Source organism: Manihot esculenta, chromosome 11 (assembly GCF_001659605.2).
Source record: "Manihot esculenta cultivar AM560-2 chromosome 11, M.esculenta_v8, whole genome shotgun sequence".
Lineage (NCBI taxonomy): Eukaryota > Viridiplantae > Streptophyta > Magnoliopsida > Malpighiales > Euphorbiaceae > Manihot > Manihot esculenta.
In genome coordinates this window covers 31850632-31867771 of record NC_035171.2, presented here as the reverse complement: position 1 = coordinate 31867771, position 17140 = coordinate 31850632, and the positions used below count along the sequence as shown (strand labels likewise).

At 31.0% G+C, this 17140-nt stretch overlaps 2 protein-coding genes and 2 pseudogenes across 2 annotated transcripts; 3 read left to right on the top strand and 1 right to left on the bottom strand.

The window, feature by feature from the left end:
- LOC122725050 overlaps positions 1-17140 on the top strand; it is a 38751-nt pseudogene that overhangs the window by 14077 nt on the left and 7534 nt on the right.
- On the top strand, positions 7131-7815 carry LOC122725049 (uncharacterized protein At3g28850-like). Its single transcript, XM_043961469.1, has one exon. It carries the CDS (start codon positions 7468-7470, stop codon positions 7813-7815), a length of 348 nt encoding a protein of 115 aa, XP_043817404.1. The 5' UTR covers positions 7131-7467.
- LOC122725161 lies at positions 8278-9457 on the bottom strand (annotated as a pseudogene).
- On the top strand, positions 12957-17039 carry LOC122725048 (protein MALE DISCOVERER 2-like). The gene is made up of 9 exons (XM_043961468.1): positions 12957-13108; positions 13193-13294; positions 13444-13517; positions 14731-14799; positions 14883-15021; positions 15681-15752; positions 15845-15988; positions 16086-16226; positions 16556-17039. Exons 1-9 carry the CDS (start codon positions 12957-12959, stop codon positions 17037-17039), a joined length of 1377 nt encoding a protein of 458 aa, XP_043817403.1.

Below are 17140 nucleotides of genomic sequence, written 5' to 3'. Positions count from 1 at the left end.
ATATATATAATTACTTTCCTTCATATTAAATCTTAATTTAGAATAAATATTTCTTCTCTGAACATCCCGAAACCAAGAAATTAAAAATATTACCATGTGCTGCATTGCCATTTTTTCCGGATTGGCTCCATCTTTTTTTGCAAATATTAATATTAAAAACCCATAAATAATTAATTACCATAACTTCAAATCTTTCCAAGCAAACTTGACTATATATATAACTACTTTCCTTCATATTAAATCTTAATTTAGAATAAATATTTTATCTCTGAGCATCCCGAAACCAAGAAATTAAAAATATTACCATGTGCTGCATTGCCATTTTTTCCCGATTGGCTCCATCGTTTTTGCAAATATTAATATTAAAAACCATAAATAATTAATTACCATAACTTCAAATCTTTCCAAGTAATCTTGACTATATATATAATTACTTTCTTTCTTACTAAATCCTAATTTAGAATAAATATTTTATCTCTGAACATCCCCGAAACCAAGGAATTAAAAATATTACCATGTGCTGCATTGCTATTTTTTCCCAATTGGCTCCATCGTTTTTGCAAATATTAATATTAAAAACCCATAAATAATTAATTACCATAACTTCAAATCTTTCCAAGCAAACTTGACTATATATGTAATTACTTTCCTTCATATTAAATCTTAATTTAGAATAAATATTTCATCTCTGAACATCTCGAAACCAAGAAATTAAAAATATTACCATGTGTTGCATTGCCAATTTTTCCCGATTGGCTCCATCGTTTTTGCAAATATTAATATTAAAAACTCATAAATAATTAATTACCATAACTTCAAATTTTTCCAAGCAAACTTGACTATATATATAATTACTTTCCTTCTTACTAAATCCAAATTTAGAATAAATATTTCATATCTCTGAACATCCCCAAAACAAAGAAATTAAAAATATTACGATGTGCTGCATTGCCATTTTTTTCCAAATTAAGTTTTAAAATTAAAATTTTTAATTAAAAAATTTTATTTATAAATTATTAATTAAAATTATATAAATATGGTATTAATTTGAGTCATAATAATTGATTTTAGAATGAATTTAAATAATTTAATATAAATTTTCATCGTATTTGAACGAGTTCAATTATTAAAAATATTAACCGATTTAGCATAGGGTGGTTTTTTGTGAATGTTCTTTCATTATTATTTTAGAGAGATGAACAATAAAATTCATTTTATATCATTTGTTAAATCACATCATTGTTTATACTTTAAAAATAAATAATTAAATTAAATTTAAAATAGTTATATTACACATTTTATTGATGTTTGTAAATGTTTCTCTCATAAATTCAGTTTTAAATGTATTTATTAAAAACCATTTTAGTTTTAAAAGTTGACTCATCAAAATCCCGTTTGGATAGATTAGTGGTGCACAAGTTGAATTAAAATGGAAAAATTAAAAGGATAAATTTTTAAGTGAATTAGATTTATTATGAAGTTAATAGATATTAAAGGCACTCCCAGGCTTAGCCTGGTGGAAAATGCATCCTAGTAGACTTGAGAGGTCTAAGGTTCTACTCCCCCAATTCCTATTTCAAAAAAAAAAATAGATATTAAAGTGAATTTTATTTATTATTTTATAATATAATTTATTATTTATAATTTTAAAAATTTATTAATCTATAATAAATTGGATCCAAATATATACTTCCCATCAAATGTACTTAAAAATAACTCAATTTATTGATTTATTGGTTTATAAAAAACATTTTCGTCAATTTTATAGTAAACAATATTTTATTAATAATAATATTAGTCAATATACTAATATGTAGAATGCTTTCGGGTGAGCATTTATTAAATTTTAAAAATTAAACTCTATCTTATTTTATTTTGTCAATTTTATAACAAACAACATTAAAAAAAGTACGAGATAAATTTAAATATTGTATCATAAAAAGCTACTACTCAATTTAAATAAATAATGTAATGCATGGTAGTCAATTTAAGGTCAACGTGAAAGATGAAATTAGAGATTTACGCCCATATTCTAAAATTCTTAAATATTGATTTCAATTCAACGATTTCATGCAAAAAAAAGTGACATACAGCAAATTTTAATTTGATTTAAAGAAAAATAAAACAACTTAATTAAATTGATGTTGATTTTATTTTAATTTTGCTTCAAAACCTAACAGATTACTATTTAAATTCAAAATAAAAACCGAACCATGACTCAATTGGGAATGTAATTCCTTTTGTTTGCTCCGCATTTTCTAATTTTTAAATGTGAGTCCATACTGATAATTCTCATTTTTTAATAAAATTTTAGGATGCAAATTAGATACTTTGAATGTAGCCTCACTTATTAAGGACGGATGATTATTCATCTAACTCATTTTAGGATGAGGTTAGGAAAAATCATATAAGCATATGGATAAGATTTGATGATAAAAGTCTTTTTTCTGTAATATTAACTGTTTTATTAAACTATTAACTGATTATTCACCTTATTTAGTAGGGAATAGCAGTTATGTTAGTGATTACTTGAATATAAAAGATAATTTTTTATAATTTATTTTTTTAATCACTAAATCAAAATATTAAGCATTAAGAAAAAATTATTACTTAATTTTTATAAAAAATTTTAATTTTAAAAAATATATTAAAATATTTTAAATATTTTAAAAAATTTATTAGTAAATGATTAGGTTAATTTTATTCATTAAATATTTTACTATTTAATATTTATAATTTTAAAAATTTATTAATTAATATTTTAGATATTTAAAAAGTTTATTAATTAATTTTTTATATTCATAACATTTTAAATTCTTTTATAATATTTAACCTTAAAATTAATAAAAAATAATTATTATTTTTTAAAAAAATATTAAAAATATTTTAATATATTTTTTAAAATTAAAAAATTAATTAGTTTTCTTATACCATATACACTAAAAAATATTTTTTTCCTTACTAAGATGGAAGTAGCGGGAAGAAACCATTGTGATCCTATGACATCTTTTATTCTAGAAATGATATTAAAATTTCAATAATGATTTCTGAGTTGTTCCTGCACATGCATTTGCTCATACATATGGCACAATTAAGTTCTATAGTCGTAAACAGAATTATTTAGGGATTGGCAGATCTCAATGTACCCCTCTGGCTACTAGTGAATATCCCCGAAATCAAGAAATTAAAAATATTACCATGTGCTGCATTACCATTCTTTTCTAATTTGCTTCATCTTTTTTGCAAATATTAATATTAAAAACCCATAAATAATTAATTACCATAACTTCAAATTTTTCCAAGCAAACTTGACTATATATATAATTACTTTCCTTCTTACTAAATCCAAATTTATAATAAATATTTCATATCTCTGAACATCCCCGAAACAAAGAAATTAAAAATATTACCATGTTCTGCATTGCCATTTTTTTCCAATTAGCTCCATTTTTTTTTGTAAATATTAATATTAAAAATCCATAAATAATTAATTACCATAACTTCAAATCTTTCCAAGCAAACTTGACTATATATATATAATTACTTTCCTTCTTAGTAAATCCAAATTTAGAATAAATATTTCATATCTCTGAACATCCTCGAAACCAAGGAATTAAAAATATTACCATGTACTGCATTGTAATTTTTTCCCAATTGGCTGACATCTTTTTTGCAAATATTAATATTAAAAACTCAAATAATTAATTACCATAACTTCAAATTTTTCCAAGCAAACTTGACTTTATATATAATTACTTTCCTTCTTGCTTAATTCAAATTTAGAATAAATATTGAGAATATCTAATATTTTTAAAGACCTCCGAAGATTTAAACCAATGATGAATCAAGCATTTGATCAGACACTCCATTGTTAAAGTTATAGAATCCCTTTCTTTAATAGCACCAAAGGCCCGGTCCAGTCCTACTTTGTAACCCTAACTAGTCTCATGTCTCTTCCATTCTCTCTCTCTCTATATATAATGTGGCTAGAGTGGCTGAGATCACCAAGTAGGGCTCACACCTCCCTGAGACTGCCGGCGGAGCCACCTTCACCAAGGTACTTCTCCTGCTCATCTTTCAAAGATATCAATGCCATTCTCTTAGAAGAACAAAATGGATCCAAATCCCAACCCCAAACCCCCATAAGACCCTCCATTTTCCACCGTGTCCGGATTGCCTCCCCACTCCACCGCAACCACTCTAAAACATTCATAATTTCACCCTGGTTAGGAGGTGGTGAAATTATGAATGTTTTAGAGTGGTTGCGGTGGTGGCAGTGGAGTGGGGAGGCACGGTGGAAAATGGAGGGTCTTCTGGGGGTTTGGGGTTGGGATTTGGATTCATTTTGTTCTTCTAAGAGAATGACATTGATATCTTTGAAAGATGAGCAGGAGAAGTACCTTGGTGAAGGTGGCTCCGGCGGACGTCTTAGGGAGGTGTGAGCCCTACTTGGTGATCTCAGCCACTCTACTGCGTCCAAAAAAGTTAGGTTACCTGCAGTTTTCTTAGGAGGGAAGTATGTTGGCGGGGCCGAGGAGAGCAAGGAGATGAATGAGAGTGGTGAGTTGAGTAAGCTGATTGAATGGCAGCCATAAGATCTACTCTGAGAAGCATGGGTTTAGGACCTGCACATCCGGTCTGATTAAGTGCGGCCTATGTTATCCCGCTTATGTTATCCCGTGCAATGTAAACGGTCTGATTAAGTGCGGCATATGTTATCCCGTGAAGCGGCGACGTATGTCAACTTAGCCCTCTATCCACAATAGGAAATATAGAAATAAAATAATATTGGTGTTTTTTCTTTTGCTTATTTTCTATTTTAGAAAAAAATGAAATACAGGAAAGTGGGGATCTTCCTATTTGGGTTCTTTTATTTGATGGGATTTGTTTGATTAGATGTTTATAGACTTTTTTTTTGCCACAGATGTTTATAAACTTAGCAGCAAGTGTTTGCTGATTTATGAATTATTTGTGAAACTTGTAAATCTTTACTTGTTGATTTTTGTTTATTATTTTTCTAAAAGTCCCTGTGATACTATTTCTCCTTTTTTTTCTCTTTTTCTTTGTTTTTTTGCAAACATAAGCGATTTCTAATTTCTATTACATAAAAGGAAAATGCAGTATTTCAGTCATACACCATACCTATTGAAGAATATTCAACATAAAAAAAACAAATCATGGATAGCTACTATAATATGCTTTAGAAAATATCATTGAGAAAATTATTAACTTAAATACATATTAGTCAAATTTATAAAAAAAATTAATTTAAAATTAAATTTAACATGCTTTATTATAAAAATTTGAATAAGTAAATAATTTTAATTTTTTTTTTTTAGAATGGGGATTAGAAATTGAGAGACTAGAATATGAGAGTTCTATCAAATTTACTTAAATGCACTTACCATATTAAATTTGTGAGTCCAATTTTAAATTCTTTATATATATATATATATATATACACATAAACATATCTTAAACGATCATTGTTTTTTCTTATTCCGATCTTTGACGGGATGAGCCGCTTTCCTGTTGTTGACTCTTAAATTATTAGGGACAACTATATTTTCTTATTTATCGATAGTTAATTGAAGCAGATCGTTTCTTGGGTTTTATCCCAAGTGTTCTAAGGTCAGAATATTTCCAGCAATTACGGACTAAAAATAATCCCAACTAACAATCAATTAACTTTGCAATTAAAATCAAGTGGCCAATTTGATCAAAACAACAAAGTAATCATATAATTAAAGCATCAATTGCATAAATATTGAACAAAACCAAAGACAATAATTTATGTTCAGATCTCACAACCCATTAAACAACCTTAGTTTCAATCAATCCTCAACTAGAATTAAAGATTTCAGCCTCTCATGGCTGAAACAAAACTAAAAATAAAATAAAAGAAGAAAGGTAGAAGAAGAGATGTGAATTTCATAGGTGTCTCCCAAGGAGGGCTTAAGGACCATGTAGAGGCTCCTTATGTGGCTTTTTATAGTTGAAAAGTGTTGCCCTAGGTCATACTTACTGCCCAAGAGGTATTTTCTGCCCAAGTTATGTCTGAAAAGGAAAGAATCGCATTTTTCGGCTTCAGAAGGAAGGCTGCGCGCGAATGCTTTGCGGAAAGAAGTTGGTGCGTGCGGTTTGGTCTCAGAAAGGGAAAGAGGCGCAGATTGTGCTTCCTAAATAAGTTTAGATGCTGACCTTACTTCCTAATTAGTGTAGAGGCTGCCCAAGATGCTGCCCATGTGCAACTTGCTGCCCAAGTTGTTGCAGAAAAGGAAGGTGGCGCGCAGATGGCTCTCAGAAGAGGAAAGCGTGCATATTGTTTCTGAATAGGAAGGATGCATGAATTTTGATCTTCAAAGGGGAAGATATGCTTGTCCATACATTTCTTTTTAGGTGGAGCCTCTTTTGAAATTTGAATATTGAATGCAGAAGAGGAAGAGTATCTCTTTGAGATCTTGCTGCCTAAATAAGAAGATATGACTACAGTAGTGTGTGCACATTTTTGAACAAGGAAAGAAAGATCTGCAATTTGAATTTCAAATAATCTTCTGAGTGAGTTTTCCTTGTTTGCTTTTGCTTCTGCACTTTCCTCATTTGAAAACCTTCCTTTTCTGAAAACTTTCCTTATTTGGCACTTTTTGGCAGTTTTAAGAGCATTTTCTCCAGATTGTCTCTTTACACCTAATATCTGCAAAACATAATTAAACCCACAAAATTAAGTAGAAAAGATGTAAATAAACATCAAGAACATAATGATAAAATGGACTAAAATATGCTCTATCAATCGTTTTTGCACATATTAATATTAAAAACCCATAAATAATTAATTACCATAACTTCAAATCTTTCCAAGCAAACTTGACTATATATATAATTACTTTCCTTCTTACTAAATCCAAATTTAGAATAAATATTAAGAATATCTAATATTTTTAAAGACCTCCGAAGATTTTTGATCAGACACTCCATTGTTACAGTTATAGAATCCCTTTCTTTCATAGCATCAAAGGCCCAGTCCAGTCCTACTTTATAATCCTAACTAGTATCATGTCTCTTCCATTCTCTCTCTCTCTCTCTCTAATGTGGCTAGAGTGGCTGAGATCACCAAGTAGGGCTCACACCTCCCCAAGACAGCCGCAGGAGCCACCTTCACCAAGGTACTTCTCCTGCTCATCTTTCAAAGATATCAATGCCATTCTCTTAGAAGAACAAAATGGATCTAAATCCCAACCCCAAACCCCCAGAAGACCCTCCATTTTCCACCGCGCCTCCCCACTCCACGGCCACCACGGCAACCACTCTAAAACATTCATAATTTCACCACCTCCTAACCAGGATGACCACGAGATCATCCTCTACTTTACCAGCCTCGGCATTGTCCGCAAAACATTCGAAGATTGCAGAACCGTCAGATCAATCCTCCGTGGATTTCGCATCCCAATTGACGAGCGAGATTTGTCCATGGATGCCGGGTATCTCGACGAGATACAGATGATCACATGTTCTAAAAAGGTTAGGTTACCTGCAGTTTTCTTAGGTGGGAAGTATGTTGGTGGGGCCGAGGTGATCAAGGAGATGAATGAGAGTGGTGAGTTGAGTAAGCTGATTGGTGGGTTACCCTTTGTAGGAAACAATAGTTTCTGTGATGTTTGTGGAGAGCTGAGACATGTTCTTTGCGCACAGTGCAATGGCAGTCATAAGATCTACTCTGAGAAGCATGGGTTTACGACCTGCACATCGTGCAATGTAAACGGTCTGGTTAAGTGCGGCCTATGTTATCCCGTGAACCGGCGGCGAATGTCAATTTAGCCCTCTATCCACAATAGAAAATATAGAAATAAAATAATATTAGAATGGAAGTAGTAGCTGTTTTTTCTTTTGCTTATTTTCTATTTTAGAAAAAAATAGAATACAGGAAAGTGGGGACCTTCCTATTTGGGTTCTTATATTTGATGGGATTTGTTTGATTAGATGTTTATAGACTTTTTTTTTTTGGCACAGATGTTTATATACTTAGCAGTAAGTGTTTGATGGTTTATGAATTATTTGTGAAACTTGTAAATCTTTACTTGTTGATTTTTATTTATTATTTTTCTAACAAGTCCCTTTGATACTATTTATGGCATGTTAATTGAATTTGTGGGCCACTGTTAAAAATAAAAGTTAGGTTTATTTAGGAAATCATGTTAATCTTGACAATTTTAGTTGTATAATTACTTTTGAATATCATAGAAACTCAACACGCCTTCCAGCACACTATTTCATTTTTTATTCTGTACCAAAACCCAGTGTCTCCATCATCAGAAATTGGAATAATCAAGTCAATAAAGAAAGGTTCTTAAAAAAGAAAGGTTCTTAATAATGTAGTCTGAATTATTTCAAGCTGGATTCTCTAGTTTGTGACTATCCTTACATGTCCCTTGTCCCGAGAAACATCAAAAGCTGAACGGCCATGACTATCTGCGATTGTGGGTCAGAACCCATCTCAATTAGCATCTCTACCATCTTATGGTCACCATTTGCCGCTGCTCTATACAGTGCAGTCCTGCCATCTTTGCTCTTAGCATCCTTATCTGCACCGGATTCCACCAACACCCTAGCGCACTTGATATTCCCTCTACCTGCCGCCAAATGCAACGGTGTCCTTCCTTCTTTATCTCTCAAATCCAATGGCCCAAAACTATCCAATGAATCCAAAACTTCGTCCGTCCGATCAAATGCTATTGCCACGTGCAGCTCGCTCCAGCCTTTGGATTGCCACTTTGCGTCCATTTGATGAAAGCCCACATCATCCGCTTTCGCCCGTGCGTCAATCTTCAACCCAGCTTCAAGCAGTAAGTTCACCATACCCTCAGGGTCAGCCAACTCAGTAGCAACTCGAAGGAGCGACTCAGCCTCTCTCGGTGACAACTCAGAAAGTATCGACCTTTGCCTCTTTATTATATTCTTCACAGAGTTAACATCCCCACTGCTGACAGCGTGCCGGAGAAGAAATGGACCGACGAAGGCAACCTTGAGCTTAAAATCTTGAGTTGACCAGAGAGGAAGGGAAGAGAACCATGAGCTGAGAGAATCGGGGTTAGTCAAATCGGATGAATTGGGAGGAAACGGTCGGAGGGAGATCGAGGGAAAGAGGATGGGAGATGGGTTTGTGGTCTGAGTATGATTTGAAAGATGGTAGAGGATGAAGGAGGGATAAGCCCAGTTGGTGGATTAACCAGGAACTTGTGCGGCGATGAAGTTTGGACCTTGAATGCTATTGGGGTAGTGGCGGAGAGAGACCTGAGGCGGACGTTGGCTCGGCATTTGGAATTGAGCATAAAGTCTAGACGAACCTCTGAGTCTGATACTTCGATGAGCGGCCTCTCCATTAATGGAGATAGAGAAGTCAGAAATGGGGAAATGGCCTGTATGTTGTGATGATTAATGAAGAGGAAAGATATTAGTGTTTGAGACGATGCATGCACGTGATTCTGTGGGACTCATGCATGGGTGGCCAATTTGGGTTTGTCTTTGTCCCTAATGTATTAAGAATTAAAGTATAATTACATAATAATTAATTTTTTTTATAAGTTAAAAAAATATATTCCCTAACTATTTTTATTTTTTTAATACAATTGATAGCTAAATATCTTATGAAACGATATAAATTAGAGATTTGAATAAATAAAATATTTTTGAATATTTAATTTGATGAAATTTTATTACAATGAATTTGAATAAAATATATAATTAGATTTAAAATAGTTTTGATTTAAATTCATGGTAGACTTGCTTGGATTTGGATTTTTCATATTGAATAATCATTATCTAAATTTATTTATATAAATAATTAATTTAATTAAAATATATATTTTATATTAATATTTATAAATTTTTATATGTTTTCATTTAAAATTATATTATAATTATTTTATGAAATATTAAGTTTTAAAATTAAAATTATTAATTAAAAAATTTATTTATAAATTATTAATTAAAATTATATAAATATAGTATTAGTTTGAGTCATAATAATTGATTTTAGAATGAATTTAAATAATTTAATATAAATTTTCATCGTATTTGAACGAGTTCAATTATTAAAAATATTAACCGATTTTGCATAGGGTGGTTTTTTGTGAATGTTCTTTCATTATTATTTTAGAGAGATGAACAATGAAATTCATTTTATATCATTTGTTAAATCACATCATTGTTTATACTTTAAAAATAAATAATTAAATTAAATATAAAATAGTTATATTACACATTTTATTGATGTTTGTAAATGTTTCTCTCATAAATTTAGTTTTAAATATATTTATTAAAAACCATTTTAGTTTTAAAAGTTGACTCATCAAAATCCGGTTTGGATAGATTAGTGGTGCACAAGTTGAACCAAAATGGAAAAATTAAAAGGAGAAATTTTTAAGTGAATTAGATTTATTATGAAGTTAATAGATATTAAAGGCACTTCGAGGCTTAGCCTGGTGGAAAATGCATCCTAATAGACTTGAGAGGTCTAAGGTTCTACTCCCCCAACTCCTATTTCAAAAAAAAAAAAAGATATTAAAGTGAATTTTATTTATTATTTTATAATATAATTTATTATTTATAATTTTAAAAATTTATTAATCTATAATAAATTGGATCCAAATATATACTTCCCATCAAATGTAGTTAAAAATAACTCAATTTATTGATTTATTAGTTTATAAAAAACATTTTCGTCAATTTTATAGTAAATAATATTTTATTAATAATAATATTAGCCAATATACTAATATGTAGAATGTTTTCGGGTGAGCATTTATTAAATTTTAAAAATTAAACTCTATCTTATTTTATTTTGTCAATTTTATAACAAACAACATTAAAAAAAGTACGAGATAAATTTAAATATTGTATCATAAAAAGCTACTACTCAATTTAAATAAATAATGTAATGCATGGTGGTCAATTTAAGGTCAACGTGAAAGATGAAATTAGAGATTTACGCCCATATTCTAAAATTCTTAAATATTGATTTCAATTCAACGATTTCATGCAAAAAAAAGTGACATACATCAAATTTTAATTTGATTTAAAGAAAAATAAAACAACTTAATTAAATTGATGTTGATTTTATTTTAATTTTGCTTCAAAACCTAACAGATTACTATTTAAATTCAAAATAAAAACCGAACCATGACTCAATTGGGAATGTAATTCCTTTTGTTTGCTCCCCATTTTCTAATTTTTAAATGTGAGTCCATACTGATAATTCTCATTTTTCAATAAAATTTTAGGTGTAGCCTCACTTATTAAGGACGGATGATTATTCATATAAGCATATGGATAAGATTTGATGATAAGAGTCTTTTTTCTGTAATATTAACCGTTTTATTAAACTATTAACTGATTATTCACCTTATTTAGTAGGGAATAGTAGTTATGTTAGTGATTAGTTGAATATAAAAGATAATTTTTTATAATTTATTTTTTTAATCACTAAATCAAAATATTAAGCATTAAGAAAAAATTATTACTTAATTTTTATAAAAAATTTTAATTTTAAAAAATATATTAAAATATTTTAAATATTTTAAAAAATTTATTAGTAAATGATTAGGTTAATTTTATTCATTAAATATTTTACTATTTAATTTTTATAATTTTAAAAATTTATTAATTAATATTTTAGATATTTAAAAAGTTTATTAATTAATTTTTTATATTCATAACATTTTAAATTCTTTTATAATATTTAACCTTAAAATTAATAAAAAATAATTATTATTTTTTAAAAAAATATTAAAAATATTTTAATATATTTTTTAAAATTAAAAAATTAATTAGTTTTCTTATACCATATACACTAAAAAATATTTTTTTTCCTTACTAAGATGGAAGTAGCGGGAAGAAACCACTGTGATCCTATGACATCTTTTATTCTAGAAATGATATTAAAATTTCAATAATGATTTCTGAGTTGTTCCTGCACATGCATTTGCTCATACATATGGCACAATTAAGTTCTATAGTCGTAAACAGAATTTATTGGAGTTCTCCACATTAGCTGAGAAAAATTATTTAGGGATTGGCAGATCTCAATGCACCCCTCTGGCTACTGGTGAATATCCCCGAAATCAAGAAATTAAAAATATTACATGTGCTGCATTACCATTTTTTCCTAATTTGCTCCATCTTTTTTGCAAATATTAATATTAAAAACCCATAAATAATTAATTACCATAACTTTAAATTTTTCCAAGCAAACTTGACTATATATATAATTACTTTCCTTCTTACTAAATCCAAATTTAGAATAAATATTTCATATCTCTGAACATCCTCGAAACCAAGGAATTAAAAATATTACCATATACTGCATTGTCATTTTTTCCCAATTGGCTGACATCTTTTTTGCAAATATTAATATTAAAAACTCATAAATAATTAATTACCATAACTTCAAATTTTTCCAAGCAAACTTGACTTTATATATAATTACTTTCCTTCTTACTAAATTCAAATTTAGAATAAATATTGAGAATATCTAATATTTTTAAAGACCTCCGAAGATTTAAACCAATGATGAATCAAGAATTTGATCAGACACTCTATTGTTAAAGTTATAGAATCCCTTTCTTTAATAGCACCAAAGGCCCGGTCCAGTCCTACTTTGTAACCCTAACTAGTCTCATGTCTCTTCCATTCTCTCTCTCTATATATAATGTGGCTAGAGTGGCTGAGATCACCAAGTAGGGCTCACACCTCCCTGAGACGGCCGGCGGAGCCACCTTCACCAAGGTACTTCTCCTGCTCATCTTTCAAAGATATCAATGCCATTCTCTTAGAAGAACAAAATGGATCCAAATCCCAACCCCAAACCCCCATAAGACCCTCCATTTTTCACCGTGTCCGGATCGCCTCCCCACTCCACCGCAACCACTCTAAAACATTCATAATTTCACCCTGGTTAAATTATGAATGTTTTAGAGTGGTTGCGGTGGTGGCAGTGGAGTGGGGAGGCGCAGTGGAAAATGGAGGGTCTTCTGGGGGTTTGGGGTTGGGATTTGGATCCATTTTGTTCTTCTAAGAGAATGGCATTGATATCTTTGAAAGATGAGCAGGAGAAGTACCTAGGTGAAGGTGGCTCCGGCGGACGTGTGTGAGCCCTACTTGGTGATCTCAGCCACTCTACTGTGTCCAAAAAAGTTAGGTTACCTGCAGTTTTCTTAGGAGGGAAGTATGTTGGCGGGGCCGAGGAGATCAAGGAGATGAATGAGAGTGGTGAGTTGAGTAAGCTGATTGGTGGGTTACCGTTTGTAGGAAACAATATTAAAATTAAATTTAATAGCGTCTGTGATGTTTGTGGAGGGCTGAGATATGTTCTTTGTGCACAGTAATGGCAGCCATAAGATCTACTCTGAGAAGCATGGGTTTAGGACCTGCACATCCGGTCTGATTAAGTGCGGCCTATGTTATCCCGTGCAATGTAAACGGTTTGATTAAGTGCGGCATATGTTATCCCGTGAAGCGGCGAGGTATGTCAACTTAGCCCTCTATCCACAATAGGAAATATAGAAATAAAATAATATTGGTGTTTTTTCTTTTGCTTATTTTCTATTTTAGAAAAAAATGGAATACAGGAAAGTGGGGATCTTCCTATTTGGGTTCTTTTATTTGATGGGATTTGTTTGATTAGATGTTTATAGACTTTTTTTTTACCACAGATGTTTATAAACTTAGCAGCAAGTGTTTGATGATTTATGAATTATTTGTGAAACTTGTAAATCTTTACTTGTTGATTTTTGTTTATTATTTTTCTAACAAGTCCCTGTGATACTATTTCTCCTTTTTTTTCTCTTTTTCTTTGTTTTTTGCAAACATAAGCGATTTCTAATTTCTATTACATAAAAGGAAAATGCAGTATTTCAGTCATACACCATACCTATTGAAGAATATTCAACATAAAAAAAACAAATCATGGATAGCTACTATAATATGCTTTAGAAAATATCATTGAGAAAATTATTAACTTAAATACATATTAGTCAAATTTATAAAAAAAATTAATTTAAAATTAAATTTAACATGCTTTATTATAAAAATTTGAATAAGTAAATAATTTTAATTTTTTTTTTTAGAATGGGGATTAGAAATTGAGAGACTAGAATATGAGAGTTCTATCAAATTTACTTAAATGCACTTACCATATTAAATCTGTGAGTCCAATTTTAAATTCTTTATATATATATATATATATATATACATTAACATATCTTAAACGATCATTGTTTTTTCTTATTCCGATCCTTGACGGGATGAGCCGCTTTACTTTTGTTGACTCTTAAATTAATAGGGACAACTATATTTTCTTATTTATGGATAGTTAATTGAAGCAGATAGTTTCTCATGGAGAAGAAAAAATAAGAAGTTAGGTTTAAAAAAGAGGAAAAGGCGAGAGTATCGAGTTATAAAAGGAGTACAGAGGAAAACTTACATTATTATATATATATATTATAAAAACATGTAGAAGCATATAAGAAAATTATTATATGAATTGTTAATCTGAGAAAAAAAGTCGTTAATTAATAAAAATATTCTGTGGTAGTTCGTTAAAATTTTAATTAAAAAATAATAACGCTAGGAGAGAATATTTTTATTTATAATATTTTTAATTTGAAAAATATTTTAAATATTCCTAAAGATTATGATGTTTATTTTCTTCTCTTTTTGCTCCTGGAAATTCATCAGATTTAGAGTTCTTCTTCTCTTTTTTGCTCTACCAGAACTTTATTTTCTGCTGGTCGCTCAACGACGAAGGTATATAGCTACATATGGTTTTCTGTTTGTTTCTTGGGAAAGTGGAGAAGAATGGTTGGTGAAATTTGGTGGTCTGTTTGCAGGTTTAGCGTTATTGAAGTTTAGAGAAAGAATAGTGAGTGATCCGTACGACGCGTTGAAGAATTGGAAGGATGAGGATGGAGTTGTTAATCCGTGTTATTGGTTTGGAGTTGAGTGCTCTGATGGCAAAGTTGTCGAATTGTATGTATCTTTTCTCTCTGCTGAAAAATTTTGGCCTTTTGTTTTCGTTTTCTTTTCTGTTCTGATACTGGAAAATTTAAGGGAAAAGTTTTGAGGCTCGAGATGCATTTTTTTGATAAAATTTGTAATTTCTGAAGCTGATTATGCGAGTCAGCGATGAAAAATACATAACCTTTTGGTTTTGGATGGCAAGTTTAAAGTGTGTTCTAGCTATTACTTTGCAGTTTTGAGAAGTCATCCGTTGGTTTCCAGTTTACTTTTTTGGATGACTCTATCAGATCAAAGTAACTCTATTACTATAATTTATGCTGCTTGATCTATGGATTACATGTTTTGTTGATTGCCCTTTTGGCTGCAGTCTGCAGCATTGTGAGAACATTTTTCAAAACTATATCACATCAGGTGCTGCTGTGCCTGGGAACCTTTTGGGTTCCCTGGTGATATGTAAACTTTGCAACTTGAATCAGAATCCTTAAATCGTGCTTTGGTTTCCAAGTTCGGTTTATTTTGATTAGAACTTAATGGAATCAGCTCAGATTGAGTAAAACTTGAAAAGAAAATCAGTGTTACTCTCTTTGTAGTTAATGGTTATTTTAAACGTGATACTACTTGCTGATAAGCTCTCTATTTTATTCTAAAGAAAAATATGTAATATTCAGGAACTTGAAAGATCTTTATCTTGGAGGAACACTAGCACCTGACCTCAGAAACCTTGTTCGCATAAAGTCTATGTAAGTATCAACTAGGCAACATAAATTTACCTTCTGTCCTTTGATTCAGAATTTTTTTGCCTTTGGTCATATGGCTTAATGTTCTGCTGCAGCATTTTGCACAACAATTCTTTTACTGGCATCATTCCTGAAGGGATTGGAGAGTTGAAGGAGTTGGAGGGGCTAGATTTTGGAAATAATAACTTCAGTGGGCCACTCCCTCCTGTCCTTGACAGTAGTCTCTCTTTGACAATCCTGTAAGTTGATAATGTTGAACAATTTTTTTCCTCCATTGAGATTATCTTTTGCTTCCATTAGTATATGAACTCCATTTTTTTTGTGCATATGTTTTAGTTTCCTGGACAACAACAGGCTTCTCAGCAATTTATCACCTGAAATTCATCGACTAGAAACACATTCTGAATTTCAAGTAGATGAAAACCAACTAGCTAGTGCAGCTAAAGGACCATCTTACAATGAAAGATCTGCCTTACGGTATGTCAGTTGAATATTCTCGTATGGGTCAAGATAAGACATTTTTCTGGTAGTCTACTGTAAATCTGAGACAATTTTAGTGGCACTAACATTGTTTTAGGTTCTTGGGCACCTTTTGGTGAACCATCTGATTTAATTTCTCCTTTATGGGGGACGTTGAGAAAAGGAATGGCCCCTCTGTGACAAACAATTCATTGTTTTCATGAAATGAAATTGTCTTGCATTCCCCCCCTCCCTTCCCTTCCCCTTCTCTGTATTTGTGTAATTTCTTTGTTGTTCCATGCTGTTACATATTTACATTATGCCTTTGTCCCCCATATTTTTTACAGGAATGCTGTGCAAACTGAAAATGCAATTAACAAGCGACAGCTGCAAGTGGCCAATGCCCCTCGAGTGAATGAATCACCATATTTAAGAAGTCGTTTCTCTGTTCCAGAAGCACCTTCTGAATCTGGAAAGGCTCCACCTAGATCTGTAGCCCCACCATTTTCGCTTTTGCCTTCTCCCCCTGTAAATAACTCCATTCAATCTCCTCCACCGGAACCAAATCCGGCACCCTCTTCTCCCCCTGCAGTTGTTTCTCTTCCAACTCCACTGGAACCAAATCCCCCTTCTGCTTCACCTAATGGTTCTGCTTCAAATCCTCTTCTAGTTCCAACTCCTCCATCCTCTAATAATCCTAGAAAACCTTCCTCATCAAAAAAACATGTTTCTATAATTGCTGGTGCCATAGGGGGTGCACTACTTGCCATGTCCATTGTCATCTTCTATGTGTATAAAATTAACAAGGCTACTGTCAAACCTATTAGATAACAATACAGCTGTGATTAGTTATTGTAGATAAGTCTCTTCTGTAACTGAATAGCTTAGAGTCTTATCCTTTGTATTCTATAAATACTTATAATTATAGAAGT